The following is a 27,174-nucleotide window of genomic DNA, read 5'->3' on the forward strand; positions in this document are numbered from 1 at the left end:
TGAGGAAGTCACAGAACCTATTGTTGTGCGTATAGATGTACAGTTCTTTGAACCAGGTCATGATTAATACGCCATTACTGTACCACAGACTTGTTGGCAGAAGACGCTATTGAATATTAAATAGTTTTTGGTAAGAGCTATAGACATTAACTCTAGGATGAATTGTACCGGAACTCTGCTGCCGGTCTTGTTTGCTCAAAACTTTTGTCATGCATTCAATTGGTTGCTTTTATAGTTTATAGTTTATTTGGTTGCTTTTGCACTATGCTCATGTAAAGAGCTGTGATTTCTATTGTTAATAGCATATCATCGCCTGAATTAAATGCCTCTCCCACAAAACATTGAATTGTGGCCAATGAGTCTCTCAAGTATGATTCATTGAGGCCACTAACTGGCATGAGGAAGTAATCAATGAATTTGAAAACTGGCCCCAGTATGGAGCTATACCCAGACACTATAGGTCTTCCTGGAGGTCGTTGTTGATCCTTGTGAATTTTGGGAATTGCGTAAAATGTGGGTGTCCTACCCTGCAGATGATATAATAATTCAAACTCTTGTTGGGTTATTTAATTCCATTGTAGACCAAATGTTGTAGTGTTGGGAATTTCCTGCTTGATGCTCGGGGTCGGCTCATCATCCAATTAAGTGTAATCTCAGCTTTTTCCAGCAAGTGCAGCACCGTGGTGCGATAGTGGGCCTGCTTGAACACCACGATCCATCCCCCTTTATCCACTGGCTTTTTACCTGGTCTCTAATAGCACTCAGGGCATTGAGGGCTGCCCTTCTTGGTTAGGGAGATAACGGAGTATGTTTTGTTTCCCATTTCAGAACTTTTGGAGCTCTTGTAGTAAACATTTCTTGAATGTTAGCTGCTCTTTGGGTGTCTGGCTCTCCGTGGGGCAAAAAATGCAGTTTATCCTGAGGCTTGAGTCACTCACTGGTTCATTATGTTCATTGCGCCTCATTACAAGCATGGTGGTAGCCTTGCATGTATAGCAGGCACGGCTACCGCCATGCTCGCTGCCGGCACCGCCTCCCGCGAATGGGCACTTAACGGCCCATTAGGAGTTGAATTGGCCGGTAATTGCCCATTTGCGGGAGGTGCTTATGCTGGGCTCCCAATCCCCATTCTGCCTCATAGGGCAGAATGGGGGTGGGGAGCATGGTTGCACCGGCACTGTTGATAACGGTGCCGGTGCAATCACGAGTTTCCCTCGTGGGTGCCGCACAGCCCGTCAGGGTCCTGCGAGGGAAACTCGGAATAAGGCGGTACGGTATGGATGGCGCCAGTGCCATACCGGCACCGTTCATACCGTACCGCCAGGGTCGTAATGAGGCCCATTGTTGGTAAAAAAAGGATTTAAGTCTCAACCTACTGGAAAATTACCGAAAATCTGATTCTGCCATGAACCACGAATTAGTAGGGTTGCTGGGCACACATGAAAGACCTTTGGCCATTAAACCTTCCTCAGATGGTGTCAGTTCTACCCCTGAAAGATTGAACACTGGTTTGCTTAATTGGAGATCTATCTCCATCATGGCCAGAACCTCATTACCACAACGCCCATATTTTACCTGGGAGTAGAGGGCCCGAGAACTATCCCTTGGTGCCCCCACCTCCTAAGAAAATGTCTATGTTGTGTCCTCTGTGGGACTTGCATATCATTCTCATATTCCTGAGCTGTTTCTCCCTTTCAAGTCAGAGCTGGAGGAGTCAGAAAAAGTGACCCATCTATGTCTGGTCGGGATCTATCATATGTAGAAAAGTCTCTCGATTGGCTGCAGTTTTCTGAGAAATTATCCGCAAGATAGGGAAATGTGATTTTTATTTTGAACTCTCTGGTATCTCTAGCCTAAATGAATCAAATTGAGAGTCGGTCTCTCATAGTTTAGCTTCTGCGTCTTTTGCTGTCACTAAACGTCCTCGCTTCGAGGTCAAGACCTTTCTGAATTGTTTCAGAAATTCTTTGTGCTGTTGCAATGGTGAGGACCGTAAGGTCTCTACTGCATTTGGTAGCAATTTGTTTGAAATTCGTTTTGTATTGCAAGCCGTCGAGAAAAAGCACAGGTTCATTCTTTGGAATGAGTCCCATTGAAATGGTGTTGGCTCTAAGGTACTCCGGCAGGAAGTGCCCGTACAGCTCCGCCTGGAAGCAATTGTTTTTAAATTTCAGCAGATCATCTGCCGATGCCAGGGACATTGAGGGTCGATCTGTCCTGGTGGGATTAAACTTTGAAGGACATCTCATCATTTCTGAAATCTGATCATCTGTGAAGCTGAGTGTGTTGGCTTCTGCAGTCTGGCTAGGAGTTCCTCTTCCTCTGTTTCCCTTCTCTTCTCCGGGTCCCCAACTTGTTATCTGCGGGCCCAATGTGAAACTCTCCCCAAGACACACCAGGCAACTTCCGAGCAGCCTGCATTTCAGTCTTAACTACATTATCACAACCCACTCATTTCCATTTCTGCTGAATTTTGTAAAGCAGACAACATATAAGTTATTCTTTCCACGGTGCATTGGCAAAGCAAGTGGGCTGATGTGGTGTGGTGGTGCAGTTTTTCCTGCTAACCACTCCTGCTTTGACATTTTCTTGAGTGGGGGATTGTCACGGACAGGGAGAAAAAAAAAGACTTAAGTACAGGGTGACGTAAGCGTTTGTAACTGTCAAGCGTACAGTGCTCTCTGTACTGTTACCATGAATGCTGCATGCTTTGCCATCCCCACTCTCATTGTGATGCGTGGGAAACAGGCCACACAGGCATATGGAGTTCAGGAAAAAGAGCACACTCTTACAAACAAATGTTCACTGCAACCAGTAAGCTTATGTACATAAAATGATGAATGACGTTTACTAGGTGTCACTCAATGGCCAAACGGTCCCTTTTTTTGTACCCCACAGCAATAGCTCTGTGGAAGAGCTAAAGCTACATCGAGTACTACCGATCCACTGCTTTACTTAAATAGTTTCTTTAACTTGCAACTAATTGTGTGTTATCATCCTGCACAATAACACCAGTGATGGAAGCAGACTAGCAGCCAACTGTAAAGTCTTCCAGAGGCAATTGTTCAATGTTTGTTGAAAGTTTGCTCCCTAGCAGCAGCTGAGCAAATGGTTGACTGTTTAGTCTGGCTGGCACCGCCAGTGTAATCTCTGGATGCAGTTGCAGACAACAAGATCACAAGCCCGCCACTGCTAACAGCATGACACAAGCAATTCTGCATATATTAAAAACACATTGAATAGAAACAAACACTAATGAATAAACATAGTGACTGAAATAGCCATGTTCTCTCTTACAGAACATAATTTGGTATGAATTGGTTTTGAGCCAAGGAAACATTCCATCGCAGTATTACATATCCTATTCTCTGCGGTGAAAATTAAAGCGCTATCTGAAATTGCACCTATCGCAAAGGGAAATACAACCAATTCATATGCAATGCACACACGTTTTTTTTTAGATCTTGTATGGTATTTTATTTATTTATTTGTTTATATAGCGCCAGCAGCTCGCAAGCGTCAGGGCGTGTAACGATTGTGAATGATGTCCCAGTTACATTTAATAAAGGATACGTGTGATAAAACTATAGCGTATTTGTAACTTTTTGCAATGACGTCCTTTTGATTTGAGGCATAAAGCATTAGCTGAGAGTTGAACATGATTGGTTTGGTAATCATTAATACTTCAGGTAAAGTGTCTTTTTCCAGATTGTTTAGAAAAGTATGAGACTCTGGGCACCTTTCCATAGAGCAGCAGCGTGCGGCGAGGATGCATTGCGCGGCACGCACTGTTAATAAAGGCGTTTGCTGGACTTGAGGATAAACAGTCCCTCTCTTTTCCACAGGTCTAAGGATTTAATAAAGGAAGCGATCCTTGACAATGACTTCATGAAGAATCTTGAGCTGTCGCAGATCCAGGAGATTGTGGATTGTATGTACCCGGTGGAATATGGGAAAGACAGCTGCATCATCAAGGAGGGAGATGTCGGGTCCCTGGTATATGTCATGGAAGGTAAGTCCTCCAACTCCGACTGCTTTTTACATATTTTTGATTCATCTAATCCCTTCAGAAACAAACCACAAGTGAGCAGACGTAGTTTTGAAGGTAGCAGAACCTTTTATTGCGTTTAAGTGAAACATTGCTTAGGTAGAGGATGCCAACAAATTGCGAGAAACAGATATTGAACGGTGTTGAAATGAACATCAAGAGATATTGACCTAAGAGACAACATTGACTCGGGCACGGCAAAACTCAATATTTACCTGGCAGCACAATTAATAAGTTTGGTCAGAGTCAGGATGCTCTGTATTACTGAGTAATGCCGTGTTCACAGCTTTGCTGATGATGAAAATATGTTATAAAGGAGAACCCTCGAGGTTTTGTCCAAATGCCGAAAACTTGTTTCAAATTGGACTATGGATTTTATCATTTCTGAGTTAAATGAGAGGGATGTCAATAGTCTCAGAAAGCGTTTGCAAATTTTGTCAGCAAAGTACAACTGATTACTTGGTGGGTCTAGGTCGAGGACGTTTATTGGACATTAGAAATGAATTGATGAAGGGAAGTGATAGTCAGTGATGGAGAGGCTTACGGGATTCTGTTGCCAATACAAATTGGGATTTGGCATGTAACATGGAACTGAAAGCTGAATGATTATGTATAGATATGTCCATGGGTCTACAGCACTGGCCTACACCGCTGAACAATCTTTCTGTTTTCATTGTGGTCAAATTTGTTCTAGATCCTCACCCTTTACAATGTACCTTTTTAAGTGCTTCAAGAAAAATAGTCAATCAAATTACTGTCTGTAGAACTGCCGATAATATTCATGATGTGCTTAGACAAACATCTTTATGATCACAGAAACACTATCTGAATCCAAATTATATTGCAACCTGTTCTAGTTACCTTTTATTTCACAGCCACCTCTCGCTACCTCCCCAAAATGTAAAATGATTTTTTCTGGACACACCCTTGTTTCTTCAGCATGCCTGTCTAAATCCAGTCTCTACTGAATACAAGTGAGGAACACAGATGATTTTCTCTTTCTTCATTTTAATGAGAGAACCTTCTGGTTCTCCAACAGACAGCAGCCTGTCCAGAAGGGCTCCAGAAGATCCCAGTGCCAGCCAGTGATGTGCACAATTCCACAAGACCCCATAATGTCCACTCTATCCTCTTCTATGTCTACTTGGAACCTCTGGGGAACAATTTATTGTTATGTAATTAAGTAACCAATCACCTTCTAGGGTACCATTGTTCCTGGTGAATATCGGTTTCTAAACCATCAATCAGCCTCACACCTCTAATACACCAGAAGTGATCTGAACAGATTGGAATAACAAGCAAATTATAAACCTCCTTGTCCAATTTTGGTAACGTGGACAGAATGGCAGGCTTATCTCTGAAAGGTTGTGGATCATTGGTTAGTTGCAAAACAGTGAAAATACAATTATTACCCAATGATAAAAGGAGTGTCCAGTCAAGGTTGTATTAAAAATATCTACTTTATTAATCACAACAGACAATCTAACAACACTACTAAATACAACCCACCCTCTAAAGGAATGCAGAGGACTGACAGTTTCAAAGAAGGAAAAGGGATGCACTCTGGATACTGACAGGAGGGTAGTCGGTTTGGATAATAACCACTACAGTTTAAGGTTTCTTGGCTTCATCACAAAGGGAGCAGTGGGTCTTAATATGTCTCTATAGGCCTTGTGGGAAGAGCCATGGGGACAGAACCACAATGTCCCTTGTGCTGTAAGTGTTCTGGTTTCTGAACAGGATCAAGTTGGCTACAGCACACTTTGCAAGCTTCTGTGGCAGAGTTTGAGACGGCAGCTGCAGGTATCAGGTGGCAAGACGGTTCAGCAAGCAAAGCTGGGCAAACGGCTGCAGGGTGGCCCACATGGCTGTTTAGGGTCAGGGTGACAAATTGTTGTCTCAGTGCTAATCGGTGGTTCTGAAGCACTGGTCGAGATGATTCAGATGTCCTTAAGTGACGCGGCTTGACAATGGTCAGCATTGCTGTCAGTTGTAGATTGAGGAACTCGACTGGCTCGAAAATGACCTTTAAGGCCGATGTCGGTAGATGCTCATTGAGGTACTTCTCACAGCTTCTTCAATGGGCTTGTGTCGTCTTTTAAGGTGGATGGCCTACAGCTGTGGAGTGGGTTGCAGGCAGCTGCCTTGTCCTTGGTTGTAGGTTCAGAGACCTTCTGGCACTTCCTATCCAGGAAGCTTGCTGCAGAGCCTATCAGGGCACGCTGCGTGGTGGCTGTGTACCGGTTCTGGGGTGTCCTCTGAGTTATGTATCTCCCTCTGTTCCCTGGCAGATATTTACAGGAGGGATATTGCTTGCTTATTTGGATTTCCCGACCTTCTTCACTTAAGAAGATGTAAGGCAGACTGTACTTTCAGCCAGGGTCAAAGATTGGGTACTTCTTTCTTACTTCTTGTGAAGTCTTCAGATGATCTGCCAAAAGAGAGCCTCTGCTCAATTTTAAAGCTAAGTGGGCCACAAAGATTGTTGTAGGCTAAGTTTGCCTTAATAAACCAATCCTGGAGTCTCTACCATCAATCACCGTGAGGTCATAATCAGAGTGCTTTGCAACAGGAAAGGTTCAGGGGTGAAAACAAGAACAAGGTTTCCTGCAGAACTAAAATGGCTGAACACTTTTCTCAACAGAAAGAGCTCTGGGCTCACTCTCTTGTGCTACTAAGTGCCACCCATCTTCCTGTGTGTTGTGTTCAAAGAGTTTCTCTGGTTAATGGTCCTCCCTTTCTGGTCCCTGCTAAAGCAGCAGGTGTACCTTGAAGCTGTGGTAAGACCAGACTCTCTGGCTCCTGCAAACCACATTCTCGTACCTTATGAATGGGGTCCCCAAAGCAGGGTGGCCTACTGTAAATAACAGTCCCAGACATGACAGTTCACTGCATTGATAGTAAGGGCGGGAGCTGGCTTTAGGTTGTCAGTTACTTTTTAAAGGTGCCTGGGTTTCCTGTCTCCTTCATTAACCTCTGAAGCCAGGCCCCATCTGGGCCTGTTTGAAGTACCCTCTGGTATGTTAATCACTGCCACCAGTTGCAGGGCCTAACAAAAGAGTTGGGTGTTTCCATGGCGCCTTTGTCAGTGAATCAGGCTGACCATGGCAGGGGGAAGGGTGGACCTCCCGACCCCCCTTCCTGGATACGACATTGTGCACTCCTGGCTGTCACATTCCAACTACGTATGACAGGGGAGAACTGTGCCTGTAGGCTGTGTCCACCCAGAGTACACAGGCCTATGCATTTGTTGTGGTGTGAGCATAGGAAAATGCGTGTGAATTAGCCCCACACATTTTCCTGAGGTTGGTCTACCACCATTCCATTTAATTAACCATTTTAAAAAAGCCCAGGGGAGCACATGCCCACTATTTGGATGGTCGAATTCCTCACAAGTGTGTAGATCAATTTACTCAGTGACTGCCTGCTTTGCATCCACATATGGTTATTAAGAACTTACTTGAATCTCCGGCCAACAAGACCAAATTCCTTCTCTTAAAATGTGGAATGCTTACTTGAATCTCAAGCCAGAAAAAACAGAATTAATTTGTCTAAGAAACTCTAACAAACATGCCCAGGTCTAGAATTGGTTTAACACATTCACAACTCATTTCTCACCCAGTGCAGACTATTTCTGCTTTGCCATCAAATATGACCTCTCATTCAAAAGACACATCACCAAGCAGACCCAAAGAGCGAGGTGGCAGCTGGTGCTCTGCCACAAAGTTAAGCCCTTCATCCTGCCACCGAGTTTCAAAATGGCTATCCGAGGCCTGGCCTTTTCACACTTGAATGGTGGCAGTTGTAGACTTGCTGTAATCCCAGATGGCACCTTGGCACCTTGAAAAGCCATGTCACAAGCTGCTCCATGTCGCATTGTGGGGCTAAGTAAATGTAGCCACATCCCCCCCATCCTCAAGGAGCTACGATGGAGACCCATTTCAGTACTTGTGTTCAGTACGGCTTGCATCACTTACTTGCAGTGCACTCACAACCAAAACACCACTCCAGACATTCAATATTTACAGAGCCACACACAATGAGAAGCAACAACACGAAAAAAGAATGGAAACAAAAAGCAAAACAAACACTTTAAGATGGAGAATAAAAACAGGCATTGTCCCCCTGTGAACCTTTCCTCTGTAACCAATGCCAATCAGAATTGCCCCCTCAATCCTACAATACAGGGAGGACCAGAATATCCAACTCTTTAAAGAACATCTCGCCGATCACTCTTCACTCAACTCTGCTTCTCTTCCTCTGGATCTCCCCTTTACCTGTTCCCCTAGCCACCTCAGCCCCGGCCTCGCCTGTAACCACCCGGGTGCCATTATGAAATCCATACAGAGATCTAGAATGTAGTTGGGGCGGGGGGGGGGGGGGTAGTGGTTTTATGCATGTTACCATGTTAGAAATAGAGTCATTTTATGGCGGTGTGACCCATTGCTGTAGACACCTGTTCATGTGTTCCCAAGCTATCTTTCATATGCTCATGTTGTATGTTTCCAGTAAATGTATATACATACACACACGCAATTGCTCTACCATTGGCATGATTGTTTCATATCTGTAATATGAGGCATGCTTGGCAAAAGATGAAATATTAAAGAGCAGCCCTAGAGATGGCTGCTTGTCATGCACACACGGCATCTGCTCAGAATGGGTTTGACAGGAGGCGGATCATGTGACAAGGGCAGTGTGCGTGCTCAGAGACGTAAAGCAACGCTGGCGGATAGTAGTGCATTTCACGACCACGTACAATCACGCTAGGCGCAAAAGGACTGGCTATTTCCGGTCAGGCCAAGAGCCTTGTGATACGGGCTGGCAATGAACACAGTATTCGCCTTCGATAATTTGCACTGTTGCTGATAAATGTTTGCTTTTACCAACAGCATGTAATGTTATGTCAAGTGGACTTATAGAGGCATGAGGAGAGGCTCAATTTGTATTGATTAATCAGAAATTAATTCACTATTAACATTGTTGCATGCCTAAAAGAAGAGCCAGTGTTTGGTTCGTGCAAAATGTGATAAGCACAAGGTTCCACCCCCGAGCGCGCGTGACAGTGTCACACGTGCCAGATGAATTGGAAACTGTATGGAACAGACACTCAACAGAGCTGAGTAACTAATGGTAAAGCTGGAGACTGGATGGGTTACACACGTCAAGATAAGACGGTTAATACAGCGCATTGGATTGGCATAATACCGTCCATTATTTGCTTTGCATCTTTACAGTGCATTTGATTCTTAACGTGGGACCCATCGGTGTGTTGTGTAGTAAGTATTGCATAACATAGTGTGAGCAGGATTGGCGTCTTTTTCGCATCAAGGGTGTCTGCCGCGATGCCTGCGGTTCATTTTCCCATGGCAAGTTGATATAAGCTGCCCTCGGTGCAGTTTTTAAGTTTTGCTGGAAGTGTGTGGGACGCCTGCCTTCAGAGATGCTTGTTACAGGAATATCCTGCACATCAAACAGTGTGTGAATCGGTTGCCTGGTTACCAGCCTTCTATTCAAGTGACAAGAATAACCCAGCTATTCCGTTAGATGTCACATGTAAATGTTACCCTTATCATTTTTTAAGTTCCGCACCACACATTCGCTAATGCTGGGTGCCTTTCCTGCAGGTGCAGGGCCGGGTGTGATACCTAGGCTAGGTCAGAGTGCAAAGGTGCCCCGCTCTGCCTCCTTTGTTTTTCAGTAGTGCCAGATCCTAGGCACTGCCAGGGCTTCTAGGAGCCCGAGGACACCGCGGATTTCATCATGGAAACTTAATGCATAGCTCAGCAACACTGTACGTTTGAGGACAACTCCAGATAAGACCTCTATAGAGTGCACCGTCAGCAGTGGTAATCGGAATGCACCTGCAATCAGCAAATATTGCCCCTCTGCCAGGGTGAACATGATCAATGTTGCAACTGCTGCTGACGAGACTCGGTGGCATTCCCCCATTGAGTTGTATGAGTACAACATACACAATGCCTACTATGCTGCCATGTGTCGGTGTTGTTGCTTTATACTGGCATTTACAGTGGGGGTAAAGTCGATTACTTTGCTGGTAGGACCTTTACCTTGATGAGTTCGATCCTTTGCCTGTTGCTATGATGGAGTAAGCAGAGTTACAAACTCAATCTGTAGAGTAAGGATATGCAAGCTATGGATCACTCTATGTTTTGGCCTGTGACTTCCATGCAGGGGTCAAGTCCTAAACATAAAAGTGTGGGGGCGAGGTGGACACAGTAACATAGACAGTGGGATATGACATCACCTGAAATTAGCATATAAAGGTGAAATCTGCACGTGTTATTCAATTGCTTTGTATAACCATACAAATTACACAGGACGAATGGTATTTACTTTTTATAAAATCAGCACGCACACAAAACCAAGAGATGCTATGTTCTTCTATTGGTGTTTTCAAAACGTTAAAGGCTGTGCATGTCTTAAACTCCAGGAACCAATAACCGAGTTTGCCCTAGAACATGCAGTCCCGAAACGTGACCTTTCAACTTTAGTAATGTGCTATTTTTCATCAGCTTATCCAGTGCAGTGGTGAAGTTCCCGGCAGTCCCAAGCATCGCAGCAAATGCTTGCATTCAAAGAAAACATTCTGTGTGTCTTAATTTACACACAGCCTCTAAAATACCCATGGGGACGCGGTGCGTGGACGCCATCTACTCGCGTGTACCCTAGACTTGAGCCCTGCTTCCATGCTACCTTACCCTTGACAGTTCTGCCTCTGCCTGATGGGAGTTGTGGTCCAAAGCATCTGGTGAGCTGCAGATTGTCTGCCCCTGTTTCAGAAAAGTAGACTTGCACCAGTCATCCGAAGACCACGCTTAGGATTGCGTTGGAGAAAACAGCATGCATTGGTGTGTATGTATTTTAGGAATCCCCATGTAAAAGCACATTCAACTGTGCTATGTTAGAAGTAAATCTGTTTTTGGGGAGAACATCATTGGCTGAAGGACTCACCAGGGACTGCAGCAAGTTAAACAGCTACATACAGCTTTGTTTGTGTCTGGGAACCCTCTTTTCAATGTAGTGCTTTGCAAAAGAATTAGAGGGTGGGTGTGTGCCTTAATCTGGGATCCCCCCAACAACATGCTGCTGCGGGTGTGTCAAACTGTAGAGAAAGCTCTCCACTGTATAGCCGTGGTAGGACATGACCAGGTGAATTGATTCTGAGTTATCCCGTTACTGGATCATGTCTTTTGGGCCACTGGTAATCTCTGAAGACAATTAAATGATATATTTCCACACCTTCCTTTCCCAAAGCAAGCTCATCTCTGACATGTCTCCTTTTATCTCAAACATGCAGTGCCTTACCTGTGATCCAATGTCCGAAAGATCAGATGGTTGCTTGTTACAATGCATTGGTGCTTGTTCTCTGAATCCCTATTAGGCCTGACTAGAGGATCCACGTGAGTAGGGAGGGATAACTCTTTAACGTTTGGCTTGGGAGTAAGAGAGGTGTACGCAAATGTGGTTCTAATTGAAACGCATACCTAGTATAGTGATTGCCACAGGAGGGCCATTGTCTCTTTCATGTAGTCCTGCTGCTAGACTTACCACCTCAGTTGGGGCTGCCTGGAGCCAGATGTTCAAGCCTCAAGAATTGCCTGCACGTAGATCATTGCAGAGCACTAACCAAAGGTTAATTGCTGGCCCATAACCCTGCACTGCAGTATGGAGAAAGCTGGGCTTCAGTGAGTGACGTTGGACGCGGACTGATTAAACCATAGAGTTAACCTCTCCATTAAGTGACATATACGTTTTGCTAGGTATTTCACTGCAACAAATGATCTAAAACAAATAATAAAGGGTTCAGTTTCCCTTCTTTCAGTTGAATCTTTTCTTGACTCATAAAGAATAACCTCACTATGTGCATTCTTCTGTAGCTAATTGTCTGTCGCCTATTATTTTATTTCATTAAGACTTTCATCGAGGACCAGGATTAATAAGGATGATCATTTTACAGCTATGTCGAGCAGTGCAATCTCTAAATGAAGTATTGGTAATCCCCTAAAATAAGGGTAACACGCACCGAAGGAGGTGAGGTGTAGATGACATTGAAACTAGCCCACAATGGGGAGCCATGCTGAAGCCCAGAAGATAGTACTCAAGCATTTGATTTAAATAATCACGAACGTGCCTTGATGTCCTTGTCTTAAAATTAAGGACCTGAGTACCAACTATGCAAGAGTTGACACCTGGCAAATACGATTGAATCCACCACATCGCCACATCTGCTTGCAGATGTATATGTGTGAGCATGTAGATGTTAGGAGGGTTGGGGTTGAGAGAACATTGCCGCTGTCCTAGGCTACATTTCAGTGCCACTGTTAGGAGACAAAGGGAACTGGATATTGATTAAGATGTGATAATGATCAAACAATCTCCTCTTACAGAACCACACAAAAGTGGACCTGTTGAGGTTGATCATCGCGTTCTGTGCATTGTCCTAATATAAAAGATAAGGTTAGTTATTTTCCTTATTTAAATTGCATTTATGTATTCATTGATTGATCGGCTACGCTAGGGAGATGATACCTTTTTTAAAATTCAAACTCACACCAAATTGCTGCAAAGGCACTTCTCTGTATGATGGTGGGCAGCCGTCCCCACGCGCCCTGGCCTAGGACATCCTGATCCACACACATACTTGGAATTTATTTGAATAGCTGTTTCATCTAGTAGAGGTATGGGGCATCCGGATAATCCTACCAGAAGCAACCCACTGCTGGACATAAACAGAGGTTAATTGCTCACAGTCGGTGTTTATGTACCTTTTATGCTGACTCACAAGTTATGTCACTTTCACGTGTGTTATTTCAATAAATGACCTTACATTTGAAAGTCCTTAATCCTATGATATTCCAAATCTCCACAATATTTTTGTAAGAGTAGTAGGGTAATAGTTTACATACATCCTTTCTGTACACACATTATACAAAAGTATATTCAAGCAGAACAACTAAAGAAAAGCATGATATAGCTAGTAGACTTGTTCAAGAGGTGCAACATAGCTTTGTGTTGGACATATAAGACACCTTGAACGGTGTTGGTGTGGCACTAGGGACCATGAACAGTGCCATTATTTATCACATGTAATGTAGTTAGTGCAGAGAATGCCATTGCTCTGGCCACATGGAGTGCTGGGGTGTGAAGCCTTGCTGCCCAGTGCCTGGCTGATGGGTCTCGAGCGAAGGCTTGTTTCGGACATGGGTGCAGCCTACACTTCACAACGTCTTATGAATTGGGCGCCCATAACTGCTATGCTAACAGTGCCGAGAAGCAGGAGGAATCTGCATGAAGCGATAGAGGAACACACATTATTGATTTGTTCATTAGTTCATATAGAGACGGGTCTGAGGTGTGTGGGCGTGGGAGAACAGTGCTGTTTACATGTGTTACGCCAGTTTTCCATTTGAGGGGTTAAGGTGTTCAAGACACTTGAAGATCGTTCTTATTAAGTTGGCATAATATTAAAAAAGCATATTTTTTTGTAGGCTGAAATAAACTTACTATGACACTTGCAGTGTTACTTGTTCAGAGCCTGGGTTAAACGAGTACTACTGTCTATTGATAGTGATGAATACACTTTTCTGAAAACTGTGTTCTTTTCATACAGGCAGATATGTAAAAACTTGAGGACTATTAAGCCTGAATACATTCCAATTAGAAGTTCTCTGCTGTAACAATTAACACAATAGAATAGGAGCTAGACTTAATACATATCAATTTAGGCAAAGCCAATTGAACCAAAATCCCTGAGAACATGACCTTTACTCATTATAGCTCCAGGCCAATCTGACAGCTCTCATGTAGGTGTGAAACATCTGAGCGCGAAATCCAATTGGAGCAAACTAGACAGAGAAGTCCAGACCATTATATTTCGTCATCACCACTTGGCCACAGTAAGGGCTCTAGAAAAGTCACTATTAATTGGTTATGAGTTGAAACCTGCCACATACAAAGTGCTGGTGCTGTCCCTAGGAATGCACTGGGGAACAGTGGATTACTCAATGCAGACCAAAGTCAAATGCTTGGACCACATGAATTTAACAAAGTGGAGTCATTTTAGATTAGGCACTAACCCCTGCTGCACTCTGAAAAAATGGGTGGAATTCCACTCATAAACAGGGAAGAATAAACTGTTTCACTGAGCAGTATTTTATGCACAAGATCAGTGGACTAGCACCAAACAATATGCCGGTATTCAGGCTTTTGACCGCTTACCACTGTGCACATGTCAAAAAGCCAGAGTACTAAAGACCACCTCTAATCATCATCCAGAACCAGGAAGTAGTGTTCTTTAGTTATGGTAAGTGCGTGGAGGCCAGAGTCTTTCCGGTTCACTAGACATGGCCTTCTCCAATGACCATTAGCCCCAGCCTTTGGCCATGACCCCTTTACATGTTGCCCCAATAGCTTTCTTCCAGTCCCACTAGCCATGGCCTGTAGCCACAGCGTTCGACCGTGGCCACTTTACATTTTATTCAATAGGTTTCTTAAACAGGCCCACTAACCATGCCCTCTGGCCCTGGCCATACCACTAGGACTTTGTTAGTTGGGTCCCACTAGCCATGGCCTTCAGTTATTCATAAAACAACCACTGTTATTCATGAAATAACCATCAGTATTCATGTGACAAACTTTCATTCTCAATACCGTTTTCTACTATAACGCCAGTAATGTGGAAATAACCCTGGCTATGAGAAAAATGTTTGAGCTCTAAACTTTGTCCCCAGCCTCCCCAAAGCCTCCAATTTCACATGGTGTCCTCGTGACCCTCGCCACCTCTAGCCTGATGCCATATCATTCTTTTTCCTCCTCCAATTGGCATTTTTCCACTTTTTGCTTTCGGCTAACACCGGTTATTTCGGAAATAACCCCAGGTATCTCTTGCATCAAACACAAAAAAGGCTGCTTTTTCATTTATGAAAAGACCTTCTGCTGCGAAGCACTATGGGAAATATAACTATCATTGTGGGAGATGGGGCAGCCCCTCCTATGCCAAATATTTTAACAACTACTGGACAGAATAACCACAGAACCCACCCAGAAATAAAGTCAATGCTTCGTGCCCACGTTTTTCCATACCTGCTCCAATTCCGTCCATCGTTTTTTGCTGTCCACTGGGCAGCAATGTGGACTTTTTCTCTGAGTAAATGAATGGGAGTAGGCCAAAAACTGCATTTGTTTTTGCTTGCTGTCATGACCCATAGAACTTGCCCATTCTGGACTTCCTGGTCCTTATCGCGACGGGGCTTGTATTCTTTGTTACTCCCAACATGGCCGTGCCAAGTGACTTGCCTCGCACCAGCCTTCACGTCGCACACGGCACGTTCTATAAATTGGCCATGCCCCCGCGGCCCCACGCGTCTCAACGCTATCATTAGGTAGTGACTTGACATGTGTGTGCTGTTCGGCAAATCCACTATTCCTAGATTCCTGGTTCCTTCTTCCTTCCTTTCACCCCTTCCCTCTAATTCTACTTCCGGAATCCTCAACCCTAGCGACTGCTACCTTTTTCCTGGACATCCTGGAACTGCTACCTTGCCAGAACTCTGGACGCGCTCTGCAGCCGGACGAGACTCGAGCGAGCCTATACAAGACCCGATCCGTCCACAAGAGGAATCCTCCCGCGGAACAGAGCAAGAAGCGATCCCAGGTGAGACGGGGGAGATTTACGACACTTTCTTAATAACATTGTTACTTTTTAACAAATCTTTGCCAGCATGGCCAGACTAAAGGGACTCATGACAAACCTTTGTTTTGCAAAATATCAGCCAAATCCATCATGCAAGTTAAAAGTTATTAGCAATTCAATTTTCAAGTTTCCTACAGAACTGGATACTGGAGGGTCAGTTTCATAAATATAAGAGAAACATCTTTTTCGTGTATTGACATTGATTTAAAAATCAAATATTCTCTGCCCTATTTTAATAACTGTTTTGATTGTTTTGACAAATAAACAACGTTTGTCCATATTTGAAACTACCCTCCTTTATTTTCCATGTGGTAAAATGAAAGACTTGAAAATACTCTTCGGAGTTAATGGATGCTCTAAAACACAATTAAAATTAAAACAGAAATATTTTGTAGAAAAAGGCCAAGGAAAAAAATGTGGATATTACATTCTGATGGAGTAGGGACATCTTAGGTGTGCACCTTTTTGAAGTAGGCATGGCATTCCAACATTTCAGAATCACCCTTCAAACCCTGTACGGCTGAGCCAAAAACTTGAATTGTATATAAAAAATAATTCAATGAGCCAATACATGTGCACGAGAAGCAAGAAAAACAAAAGTTTATTACATGCCACCTGTGACAAATCAACTTCTGGGGCACCAGTGTCCAGTGATGAACATCGATTTCTAAACCATCCATCAGCCCCACACCTCTAGTACACCAGACGGATCCGTACAGATTGGAATAACTAGCAAATTATAAACCTCCTTGTCCAATTTTGGTAACGTGGATGTAACGGCAGGGTTATCTCCACAAGGTAGTGGATCGTTGGTTAGTTGCAACACTGCGAAAATACAATTATCACCCAATGATAAAAGGGATTGTCCAGTCAAGGTTGTATACAAATATCTACTATATTATTATTCAGCAGACAGTTCTAGCACACTACAAAATAAAAACCCACCCTGTAAAGGAGTGCAGAGGACAGACAGTTTCAAGAAGGAAAAGGGATGCACTCTGGATACTGACAGGAGGGTAGTCGGAAAAGTAATTAATCGCAATAGTTCAAGGATACTTGCTTTCAGCACAAAGGGAGCAATGGGTCGTAAAATTGCACTAGGTGCCTTTGTAGGAGAACCAGGGCGACAGAACCACAATGTTCCTAGTGCTTGTAGAAGGTCTTGGTGCTCAAAAGAGTCGAGTCAGTTTCAGGGTGCTTTGCAGCTCCTGCAACAGAGTTCAAGATAGGAGACAGCTGCAGGTATTGGGCATTTCGGTGAGCAAGGCTGGATGGATGGCTGCAGGCTGGCCTACAGGTGGCTTGGGGTTAGGAATTGTCTCAGTGCTGGTTGGCAGGTCTGAAGCACTGGTCGAGGCATCTTCGACGACATTACCGACTGTGGTGTGATAACAGTCAGTGGTGAAGTCGGTTGCAACTCGAGGGGCTGGACCGGCTCAAAAATGTCCTTTAAGGTAGACGCTGGTTGATGATTATCGATGCACACCTCCTAGCTTCTTCACTGGGTTCATATCATCCTTTAAGGTGGACGTCCCAAAGCTGAGGTGAGTGTTGCAGGCAACATCCTTTTCCTTGGTTTGGTTCAGAAACTCTCTGGCACTTCCCACCTAGGAAGTTTGCTTGCAGACCCTAGCAGGGCACACCGTGTACTGGATGGGTACCGGTTCTGGAGCTGCTGGAGAGTCCTCTGGATTCCGTATCTCCCTCTGTTCCCTGGGAGATGTTTAGGGAGGGATCCTGCTTCCCTCTTTAGAAATCCTGGCCTTCCTTCACTGGCCAAATCTGTAAAGCAGACTGTACCTTCTACCAAAGGTCCAAATAAGTTCTTCTTGTTAGTCCTTGCAAATTCTTCAGATGATCTGCCAAAAGTGGTGCTAAACCCTCTTTTAAAGCAAAATGTGCCCCAGTGATTGGTTAGGTTAGGCCTACCTTAATGTACAAATCCTGTGTCCCCACCAACATTCTCCTATATGTGTGAGGTCATAACAAGAGTGCTTTGCAACAGGAAAGGTAAAGGGGTGAAAACATGTAATACTATGTACCACCTATCTTCCTGTCTGTTGTGGTTCAAAGGGTCTCTCTTTTTAATTAAGCTCTCTGTGCTTCATTATTAAAATGGCATGTCTACCTTGAAGCTGTGGTAGGACCAGACATTTGGTCTCCGCCAAACCACATACTCTTACCTTGTGAATGGAGTCCCCCTGCAGGGATGACCAAAGTAAATACATAGAGACAGAAATGATAGGATGCTGCCCTTAATAATACTGAGAGGTGGGAGCTGGCTTCAGGTTGACACATTGCAAATCAAAGGTTGTTGGGGTTTTAATGTCCTTTGTTAGTCCTGTGACCAGGCCTCTTGTGGGCCTGTTTGAATGAACTCTGATTAGTATGCGAGGATGCCACCAGCAGCTAACAAAGAAAAGGGTGGGTCCATGGATAGTTTGTTAGTTAATTAGGATGGTCATGGCATGAGGAAGCTTTTGCCTTTGACCTTCTGAGATGACTTGATGCACTCTCGGCTGTCTTATTCCAACTAAATATGACAGGGGTGACCATGCCTGTAGTACACTGGTCTGTGTGTATGTTGTGCAGTGAGCATAGGAAAATGTGTGTGGTTTAGCCCCAAACATTTACCGTAGGTTGATCTACCATAATTCAATTTCATTTAAAATTTCAAAAAAGCCAAGGAAAGCTCGCACCCACCTTGCAGATGGTCGAATTCCTCCCACCACCTCAGCTGGGAACAATTCATGAATCATTCAACATTACATCATTAAATGGTTGTTTATATTAAAGAGTGGAGTTGATGTTTAAACATTGTTTCCAGAAGTATGTACATTCACATTCGCTGATTGGACACTCTTGGCTGTGCTATAGGTGAATCTATACAATACCTAGCCCTATTGGCCTATCCTATTCCTTGTGCGTTCCTCTTGACAATGATCTATTAATGGGCTCCTCTAGTTTCCCACAGTTTGGATTGGACAGTAGTCAGGATAAAATGTTACAGTTTATAACTCATATTCTCATTGGTAATTCGAACTCGAGTGTTCCTGGGGGGGTTGCTTCCCCCACATTTGACCTATCACCTTGTGTGATGTTTCCAGTGTGGCAACAAAAAAATAATATTTCACATCCTTTCTCATGGGACCCAAAGGTTGGCAACAAATTACCATTCTCACCCTTGTGACTGTTCAACTAACAGTTAATATTTTGACTTCTTGTTGGAAACATGTTGCCCTTTTCAACCCTTCTTCCTTCCTTTCTCAGAATGTGTCTGCATAATTTCATGGAGCATACGTCTTGGCCTCTTGCTTTTGGATCATGTGCACGTCTAAACTGTGTATTTATGCCTGTGTGGTCATCTTATGTAGTCCTTATTATATTTCATATAAAACTTTATGAACTCTCTGCTTCTATTATCATGAATACCTATCCCTTCATTTACTTGGTTGGAGGGTTCATGTTGATCGGAATTAGTGATCTCACTGGTAGGTGGATGTTTTCCTACAGGGGCAGTGTGTGTCTTTCACCTGATCGGCTTTTCTTGTGCACCCTTTTGCTCATTACCTCACTCTCAACGACCTGTGGTGCTTGTCTTGTTAGTTTTAAAAGCAATGAGTAGGTACATTATTTGACATATGTTTCACTTGTTTCATGCCTGGGAACTTACTGCACCTCCTGCTCCTAGCCAATCCATGTGCAGCATTTGCCTCTTGCCTTATGAAGTCTTCTCAAAGTTCCAGCATCTGATTGAATCATTGCTTCCTGTTCGAAGTCTGGGAACGGCTTCACCTATGTGTTCTGACAACTTGCAGTCCAGCTTTTCACCCTGTTCGAGGCCACTGACCTTGTTTGTGTGTGTGTCTCTACAATGAACCGAACTGGGTACATTTTACTGTGTGGAATAATCTATGTGTTTCTAAGGACTACTTAATGGCTTACGGGGCTGCTTTACCCTTGAGGCCTATGCTATGTGTCCTACAACTAATAAATGTCAGATATGCTTATATTATATTTTGTGCTTACTATCTTCAGTGTTTCTAATGACAGCTCTCAGTGCTGCTTGTGGTATGCACTGTGTCTTTCAACCTGCTAACTTGTGTGCATTCGGGCCTAATGCTGTCTTGCACGTTATTCGTCTCTGCCATCATTCTGCAAGAACTATATTCTAGGTATAGGTGTGTGTGTGTGTGTCTGCTGTATTTGCTGTTAACATTTCTTTATGGGAGGTTCTCAGAAATGTATCTATCCCTGTTAGCTTCGCCTTATGCCAATGTGTTGTGCATACTGGCTAGATTTTTGACCTTCTATGTGGTTTCTGTCTCGTGTTATAGGGACTTTCTCAACTTGTATTTTCTCTCATGTTTTGGAACATTGGACATTCATCCCAACAACTCTCTGTACCAGCAAAAGATGAAAGATCCTTGGCACAGTGAGACACACTCACCTCGAGGAACCTTAGGTCCTGTTTAGACCCCCTCTGGTACTCCACTAGTGTCTGCTGCTGAAATGGCCCTGAACAGATGTAAAGGCCCTAAGGGCTAACCTGTTCTTCGAACAGACACCTACAAAGAGCCGGCAAAGATTGTGCAACATGGGGTCGTGGGTTCGAGGCACACCATTTGAGCATGTTATCTTTAGGTACAGTACATTGGTATTGTCCAAGCGAGTGGAGGAAAAAGCTTGGACCCATGATTCCATGTCTGCTGGTGTCACACTTCCTGTGTTTTGAAGTTGATGTCTGCTATGGTGACAGTCAATGGAAGCGATGTGCTATTTTTGGAAATTCATTTGAAGTGGAATGAAGGTTGCAAGTGAATGACATGAGATGTATAGAGCTGTGTATGTGCGGGTAATAATGTAACATTGTTTTGAACATAAAGAAGACTAGAGACACCCTTCTGACCCCCTTTCAGAACTATTCATTTGATGTGTAGCAGAATTGAAGCTGGGTCCCTGGAGTGCATTTTTGTTCTATTTCAGCCAATGATACAGAAGGTCAAATACTGTAACTGGGTTTTTCAGAACAGTCTTAAGCGTGGAAAATAGTATTAAATCAACCAACAATGCAGGCTACCAATTCCTATTTGAGCACTCCAAGTTGAAATAAAAAGTAGAAATTCAGATCAATAAACTCTTAGGGCAATTGTATGTGCTTGCTCCCCTTCCTGTTAAGGGTGTAAGAAACTCGCTGCAGAAGAGCAGTGATGGATACAATGAATGCATATATAGATGTGCAGATGGGTAACTATCAACAATCAGGGCAATTTTGCTTCTCTTCATAAAATCTCTCAATAGACATCTGCATTCCATGATGCTTATTTGGTCTAACTGTTTACATATCTCTAGCCAATCAGAAAGCTTTGAATGTAGGCGTTAACCATTTGTAAAGACTATTTTAGGCTTTCCTTTGCGTTGTTTACACTCTAACCACTGGACAGGCTCTGTCACAACAAGCCCCTGCTGAAGCCTCCCTTTGCCACCTGCACAATGTCTAATAGTGTTAGTGATCTTACGATCAGACTCTACTTTGTGCTAGGTGACTTTCTTCCTCATTTCAAGCCATTTCCTTTGGCTCAGGACCACTAACTGAGACAGCAGTCTATTACTGCACAATACAGCCCTTGCGTGCAAGCTCGAATGCATCACAGGGGTTCCAAGTGACATATGCTAGGCAATGGGAGCAAAGTTCACATTGCTCATGATGCCACTTGGAACTCGCAGTTGGAATATATTATTTTCATGACCCATGCCCCATGCTAGATGGTGGGGAGGGACAGCATGGGAAATTATATTTGTATGGGCTCTTCCCCTTTTAACAAACCCATATCCAAAAATAAGTGTTCTTCTACCATCAAGTTTATCTCTTGCCATTCCCGAAGTGAGCAATGCCTGTTCTCATGCTACATCCCTCCACCTCCCTTGCATGTGCCTTCTGCCTCCTCCTAAGAAAAACAATACCTAATGCCCTGTGACCAGCCCCCAGCTCCCTCATGCTTGTCCCCTCCTCCCAAAGCAAATGCATTCCTAGCTCGGTGTCAACCACTCCCACGTCCCTAGCATTGGGCTTCCCCTCCACCTCCAGCCCCCAAAGCAAAATAATACTGGGCTTCTTGCCACAAACCATCACCTCCCACCGTCCTCATCCCTGTTGTGACAGGGCTGGTGCGATAGGTCTGTCACAGTCCTGCATCTCTGTAAGCAAACCTGCACTCAGCAGCAAGACTCTGATGCAGAAAGGTCCAGGGCAGAGATCCATGCATCTCTCCCTCAGAACACCGGAACTGCTATCTTATCTGGGAGACTCCTGGCTCTCGTGCTGTCACCGAGCACCGAGCTAAGCATTGGGGCTCTGTATGAGAGGCCCGCTGCCAGGGCTCAAGTCAAGGGTACACGCGGGTGGATGGAGTCCCCCGCACACTTTTTTCAGATGTCCCCCGCACACTTTTTCAGAGGGCACCTTGATATGCTAATTTCATGCAACACCACATTCAAATGGTATGTTAATGAGTCCGCCCATTGTTTTTTAGGACTTGACCTCTGACAGCTGTCGAGTGTGGCAGAGGTTATTGCGGGATGCAGTGGGCCTCCTCCACATCCCCCTGGCCTCAGGAAACCCAGGGGAGGCCGATAGATTGCTATATCCCCTTCCATGACATTCCGAGGACTATCAATTTCCAATAGTGGGACATTCTAATCATATTTGCAAATAGGTCAGCGGCCATACACAGCCATCTTTTCCTTAGAAGACATGCAATTCACAAGTACAAAGGGGAGCATATTTGAGAACATTTTAAATTCCAGTCCACAAAACGAAGGATCCATGCCAAGGAGTCAGATTATATCTATGCAATGTGCTAAATCTTCTGCTGGATCTAGGTGATCAATGCGACCGGCTGAAAATGCAGACTTTTTTCAAAAACATTTTTAATAAACACTGTTTATACCACATAGATATGCCGGGGGAGACCCCCTGCAGTCCCATATTACTATAACATCCAATACCCCCCCATTTATATATGTGGTATCTGGTGTAAAGGGGGTGTTTAAAAAAAAGTTCGGGCATTTCGGCTGTCGCAATTGTGAGGGTGACATTTTGGGCCATTTCCCTTCTACTAAGAGATAGAATATTCTCCCACACAAAATCTAAATACATTATGAACAAGCATATCTGAAATCATATACTTGCCCTTCAGTGACATATGATAAACTTCTGGGGCCCCATGGCAGAATGGTCGCACAACTCTGCATTTTGAACAAGGCTAAACTATTGCTTTACAAGGAGGGATGGACTGGCCTATAGGGAGATATCCCGGCAGGCCACTGCACCCTGGGCCTCTTTTGTATTTTATTTTCAAATGTTCTCAAAGTAAAAGGATTGGACTTGCTGAAAATATCTAATATGGAGACACTTTGAAAAATGAGTTCCTGGGCCTCTGTTGAGTCCCAGTCCACCCCTGTTTACCAGCAATGACCCGTCGTTGCTTGTGTGAAGGGAATATGAAGGCCCAGCTGCTGCACATGTGCACATCAGGAAGGCTGCTCCTTCATGCCCACTGCACTCTAGCCCCTGATCTGTGAGGAACGCCTCTGCCCTGGTGCATGTTCTCACCATGGATCACGTGACCGGGCAAAAACCATCGCAATCAATACGAATCAGACATGAGGCAAACTGGATGATGAGCCCGATGGGGGTTGCTGGGAAGCTCCTGTGAACCTCCTTACCCTTCACCCCGTAGGCTGGTTAGTTTCCCATATCTTAGAGACAGGACAAGGACTGGGGGCTTGCATCTGATCTGGGCATGTCGCTTGAAACAACTGCACTTGGACTGTAAGTTCCATGTCCCCTTTCGCTTCAAAGAGCGTGGGGTAGATGAGGGCATGATGCCCCCTGTCAAAGGCTGGGGCTGGTCCACAGCACTCCCTCCTCTAAGAGACGGGTGAGTGCACTGATCTGTCAGGGTGTGCCAGCTTAAATGGCAGCACGGACCAGCACAGTACTTTGGCTCAGCCCTCTCTGTATTTTAGTAACTGGTGCATGTTCTATAAGCTGGCTGCTTCTTTAACCTATTCCTTGTTAATGGCGTATATTTTAGAATTATGAAGTCACTCATGCCAGTGTGCTTATATACCAAAACATAAAAGCGTCTTTGGATCGACATTCGTTTTAAAGAAGCGGATGTTTTTACTGTATACAATTGTAGGTATTATTATTGATAACATGCAATGTGTCTGCACCCAGAATGCACTCCACTTAAAATGAATTCTTTGCTCCAACGTGACTTTGAATCGCCGCCTCTCTGTGCAAGTTGGAATTTTGCTCCGTACTACCACGAGCATGACTGCCAACTTTAAATTTTCGCTACAGGCCAGGGCAGAAATTCCCACACCGAGCGAAGTGAGGGAGCCCTACCCAACCCCAGGTTGAAACAACCCATTTTAGAGCACTTTTAGCTGCAAGAATTGGAATAAAGGCCATAGGATTTACAGGCATGTTTATACATATAACCTTTCAGCAACAGCCGCCTTCCCTGCTGAGCTGTCTTTCCTCAGCATTCTGCTTTTGGCTCTTCACATCCCCCCTACTTCTGTACCAGCCAAAGCGTTGGCCCTCTCCTTTGTCCTGCACCCTGCAATTAACGCTCACGTGGTCCATTGATTAGGTAGCCTTCACACTTTGAAGTGGGCAGCACTGAGGTATTTTGAAAGATGCATGCTAGCACTTCACTGAGCCTCAGACCAGCAAAAGAGAAGATAGAAGCTGGGTTGCACCTTTAATTTAAAAGGGCACATCACTCAATACCTGTTTTTTTGCTTTCGTTTTTAGTCTCCCCTTAACAAATACATACAGAATATCCACAGGGCAAAAGACACTCCTGCCCCGTGGTTCAGGGACGTCATTTGGGGGTCGCCAGGGGTCGCAATTGCGACCCCTGAGTTCTCCCTTGCTACCACTAAAAAAAAAAAATAATGTAAAAACTTTTTTTTTGTTTTACTTTTTTTTAATGTAATCTCCTGGGCTGTGGCCAGTGTCATGTGGCTCTTTATTTTTGGAGTGGCTGAAATTCTTTTTCAGGCGTCTAAAAAAAAAATGGGGTTCCACAATTGTATCACTTTGAGCAGTGACGCTAAATAAGAAAGAATAGGAATAACACATCATTTGTCTTTCTGGAACTCTATACAATAATTTCTTGACTCATAAAGGTTTCTTTCCAGGCACACTTCAGGTGGTGAGTCACTGATTTAGCCTGCTCGTAAACACCTCAACAGAGCCATTCACCCTTCTGAGGTCGATAAATGAGAACCAACAAAGGTTGGGTGATATTGTATATAGAAGCGCTTAAGTGTAAATGCTATATAATAACATATCATTATCATTTGGCCTTGAACGTCTGTTTGCATTCACAGTAATTTGGTAATATGATCCTATACACACTGATATTAATGATACATATGGTGATCCATTCTTCTATGAAATGTATATAATATTAGTGATATCACAACCATATTTCTCCTAGTGTATTTATGAACAATATATAATGTCCCTTCCTGTTTTGTCAAGGGGTGAAAGGTCGTGTTCCATCACTTCTCGTGATGCCACTTCAAGGTGGGGGGGGTCAAATGACATCACTTCCTGTGATGGCACCAAAGGTCATGTGATGTCACTTCAGCTACCCCTGGCATTTTGGTGAAATGACGTCCTTGCCGTGGTTCAAGGAATAAGGGGTCACCTGCCCCCATGTACTCGACGCCTATGACTCTGAGTGCCATGAAAAGTGAGATGCAGTTGTGCAAATGGGTCAGACAGTACACAAACATAGAAAACAGCACACACAAAAATCCCTTTTACCATCGGAAAACACAGAGCGACATTTTGGCACCGCCAGTTCGGAGGTTTGGCTCGGTCCCTTCGCCGAATTTTTAATTAACATTGCACTTTCCAAAGTGCACTTTAAATAAAATAAAAAATAAAAATATTGAATTACGGCTGTCGCGAACGCTGGCCTGCAGAGCTGTGTGACTGATGAGTTAACGGCAAGGCCATAGAGCTCTTATCAATTGTGTTTGCACCACTAATTATATTAATTTATACCCGCGTTCTTAGTGGCCCGTATTCTATTGTATAAGTAAATGGTAACACTGATAAGCTCTCCATAGTCCAGTAGTTAGCTCTTCAGTCTCGTATCTCTGCAGGCCTGGGTTCGAGATAGCATCAACATATCAACTTTTTTTATTAAAAAATTGTGCTGGCGTGCTCAAATATGCTGGCCCCCGAAAGATGCCAGCCCCAGACCGGTTGCGCCTAACAGGCCGCGCCAAAATGGAGTGTCCCACCGAAAACCTGTCGCCCGTGCTTGCTGCACGCAGGCAGCTGCTCCTTGTGCTGTGCCGGCGCCATTTTGCACACTCTGAGAGTATGCCTGCAACCTGTCTCTTTCTCCGCAGATCCCGTCTGCAGACAAAAGCTGTCCTCTCTGTCGTCTGTGAGGATCCACAAATTGATAACTCCTTCTCGCTTTCTGTGCCTGTCATGTTGTCAGAGCCAACACAGCGAATTAAATTACGTTTCCAATCAAGCCGGATGATTAGCTGCAGAAATGTTTTTATGCCCCTTTGTTCCTTTATCGCCATCAGCCACACTCCGCCACCGTCGCCTCCCATTGGCTTAGCACACTATCAGCTTTGCCTCTGCTGTGGTTCGAGATCTCGCAGAGAGACTTTCAAAGTGAAGCTTTTGCGGTCATGCGTCTGGGCCGTCTTCACTCCACAGCTTAAGGTTGCTCTTGGTGGCCAAGGGTCCTCTGGGCACATCACTCTGGATTCTCATGTTCGTGATAGTTATTGGACAATGTCATATCAAATATTCTGTTATGGATTTTGTTGCCTCTGTGAAGTACAGAACATTAACCTTAAATTAACCCTAAGGGGTAAAGAGTTTGCATATTTTTAATAGGATTTTTTTTTAATGTTTTTATTGGTTTCATAGTAAAAAACAAAATACATTGTAAGATACAAGAACACCTTTAATATTATCTTAATCCTCCATTCACTCATTATCAGACAACTTTTTTAAAATAAGTAGGTAGAACAAAACAGTTTTTCTAAAACCTAACCTATAAAACCAAGCATCCTGTTTCACCCAAACCATTCCATTTTTCATCATCTTAAAAAAAAAAAAAACATTGAGATGATTAGTCCAAAACTTCACTAAGTCCAATTTTCAATCAGTTAATTGAATTTAGCACAATTGCATCACATCCCCCTTTTTCCACGACCTCCCTTAAAAATTCCTATTTCCACCCTTTTCAGTCCCCCTACTTAATACAAATTCCAACATTTTCATTACTGCAATTACCAATCTTGTTGGCTCTCCCATTAATACCCATTCCCACCAGTCGGAAGGACT

The 27,174-nt window shown here is 44.0% G+C and overlaps 1 protein-coding gene across 4 annotated transcripts in view; it reads left to right on the forward strand.

Annotated features, from left to right (window-relative positions):
- The window catches only part of PRKG1 (protein kinase cGMP-dependent 1), a 2,834,149-nt gene that overhangs the window by 691,830 nt on the left and 2,115,145 nt on the right, over positions 1-27,174 (forward strand). For all 4 annotated transcript variants that reach the window (XM_069611305.1, XM_069611306.1, XM_069611303.1 and 1 more), the window contains exon 2: positions 3,846-4,012. In XM_069611305.1, the coding sequence (XP_069467406.1) occupies positions 3,846-4,012 (167 nt within the window). The remainder of the gene's footprint in view (positions 1-3,845; positions 4,013-27,174) is intronic.

The sequence above is a fragment of the Ambystoma mexicanum genome, chromosome 8, assembly GCF_040938575.1.
Source record: "Ambystoma mexicanum isolate Mex_15411 chromosome 8, UKY_AmexF1_1, whole genome shotgun sequence".
Classification (NCBI taxonomy): Eukaryota; Metazoa; Chordata; class Amphibia; order Caudata; family Ambystomatidae; genus Ambystoma; species Ambystoma mexicanum.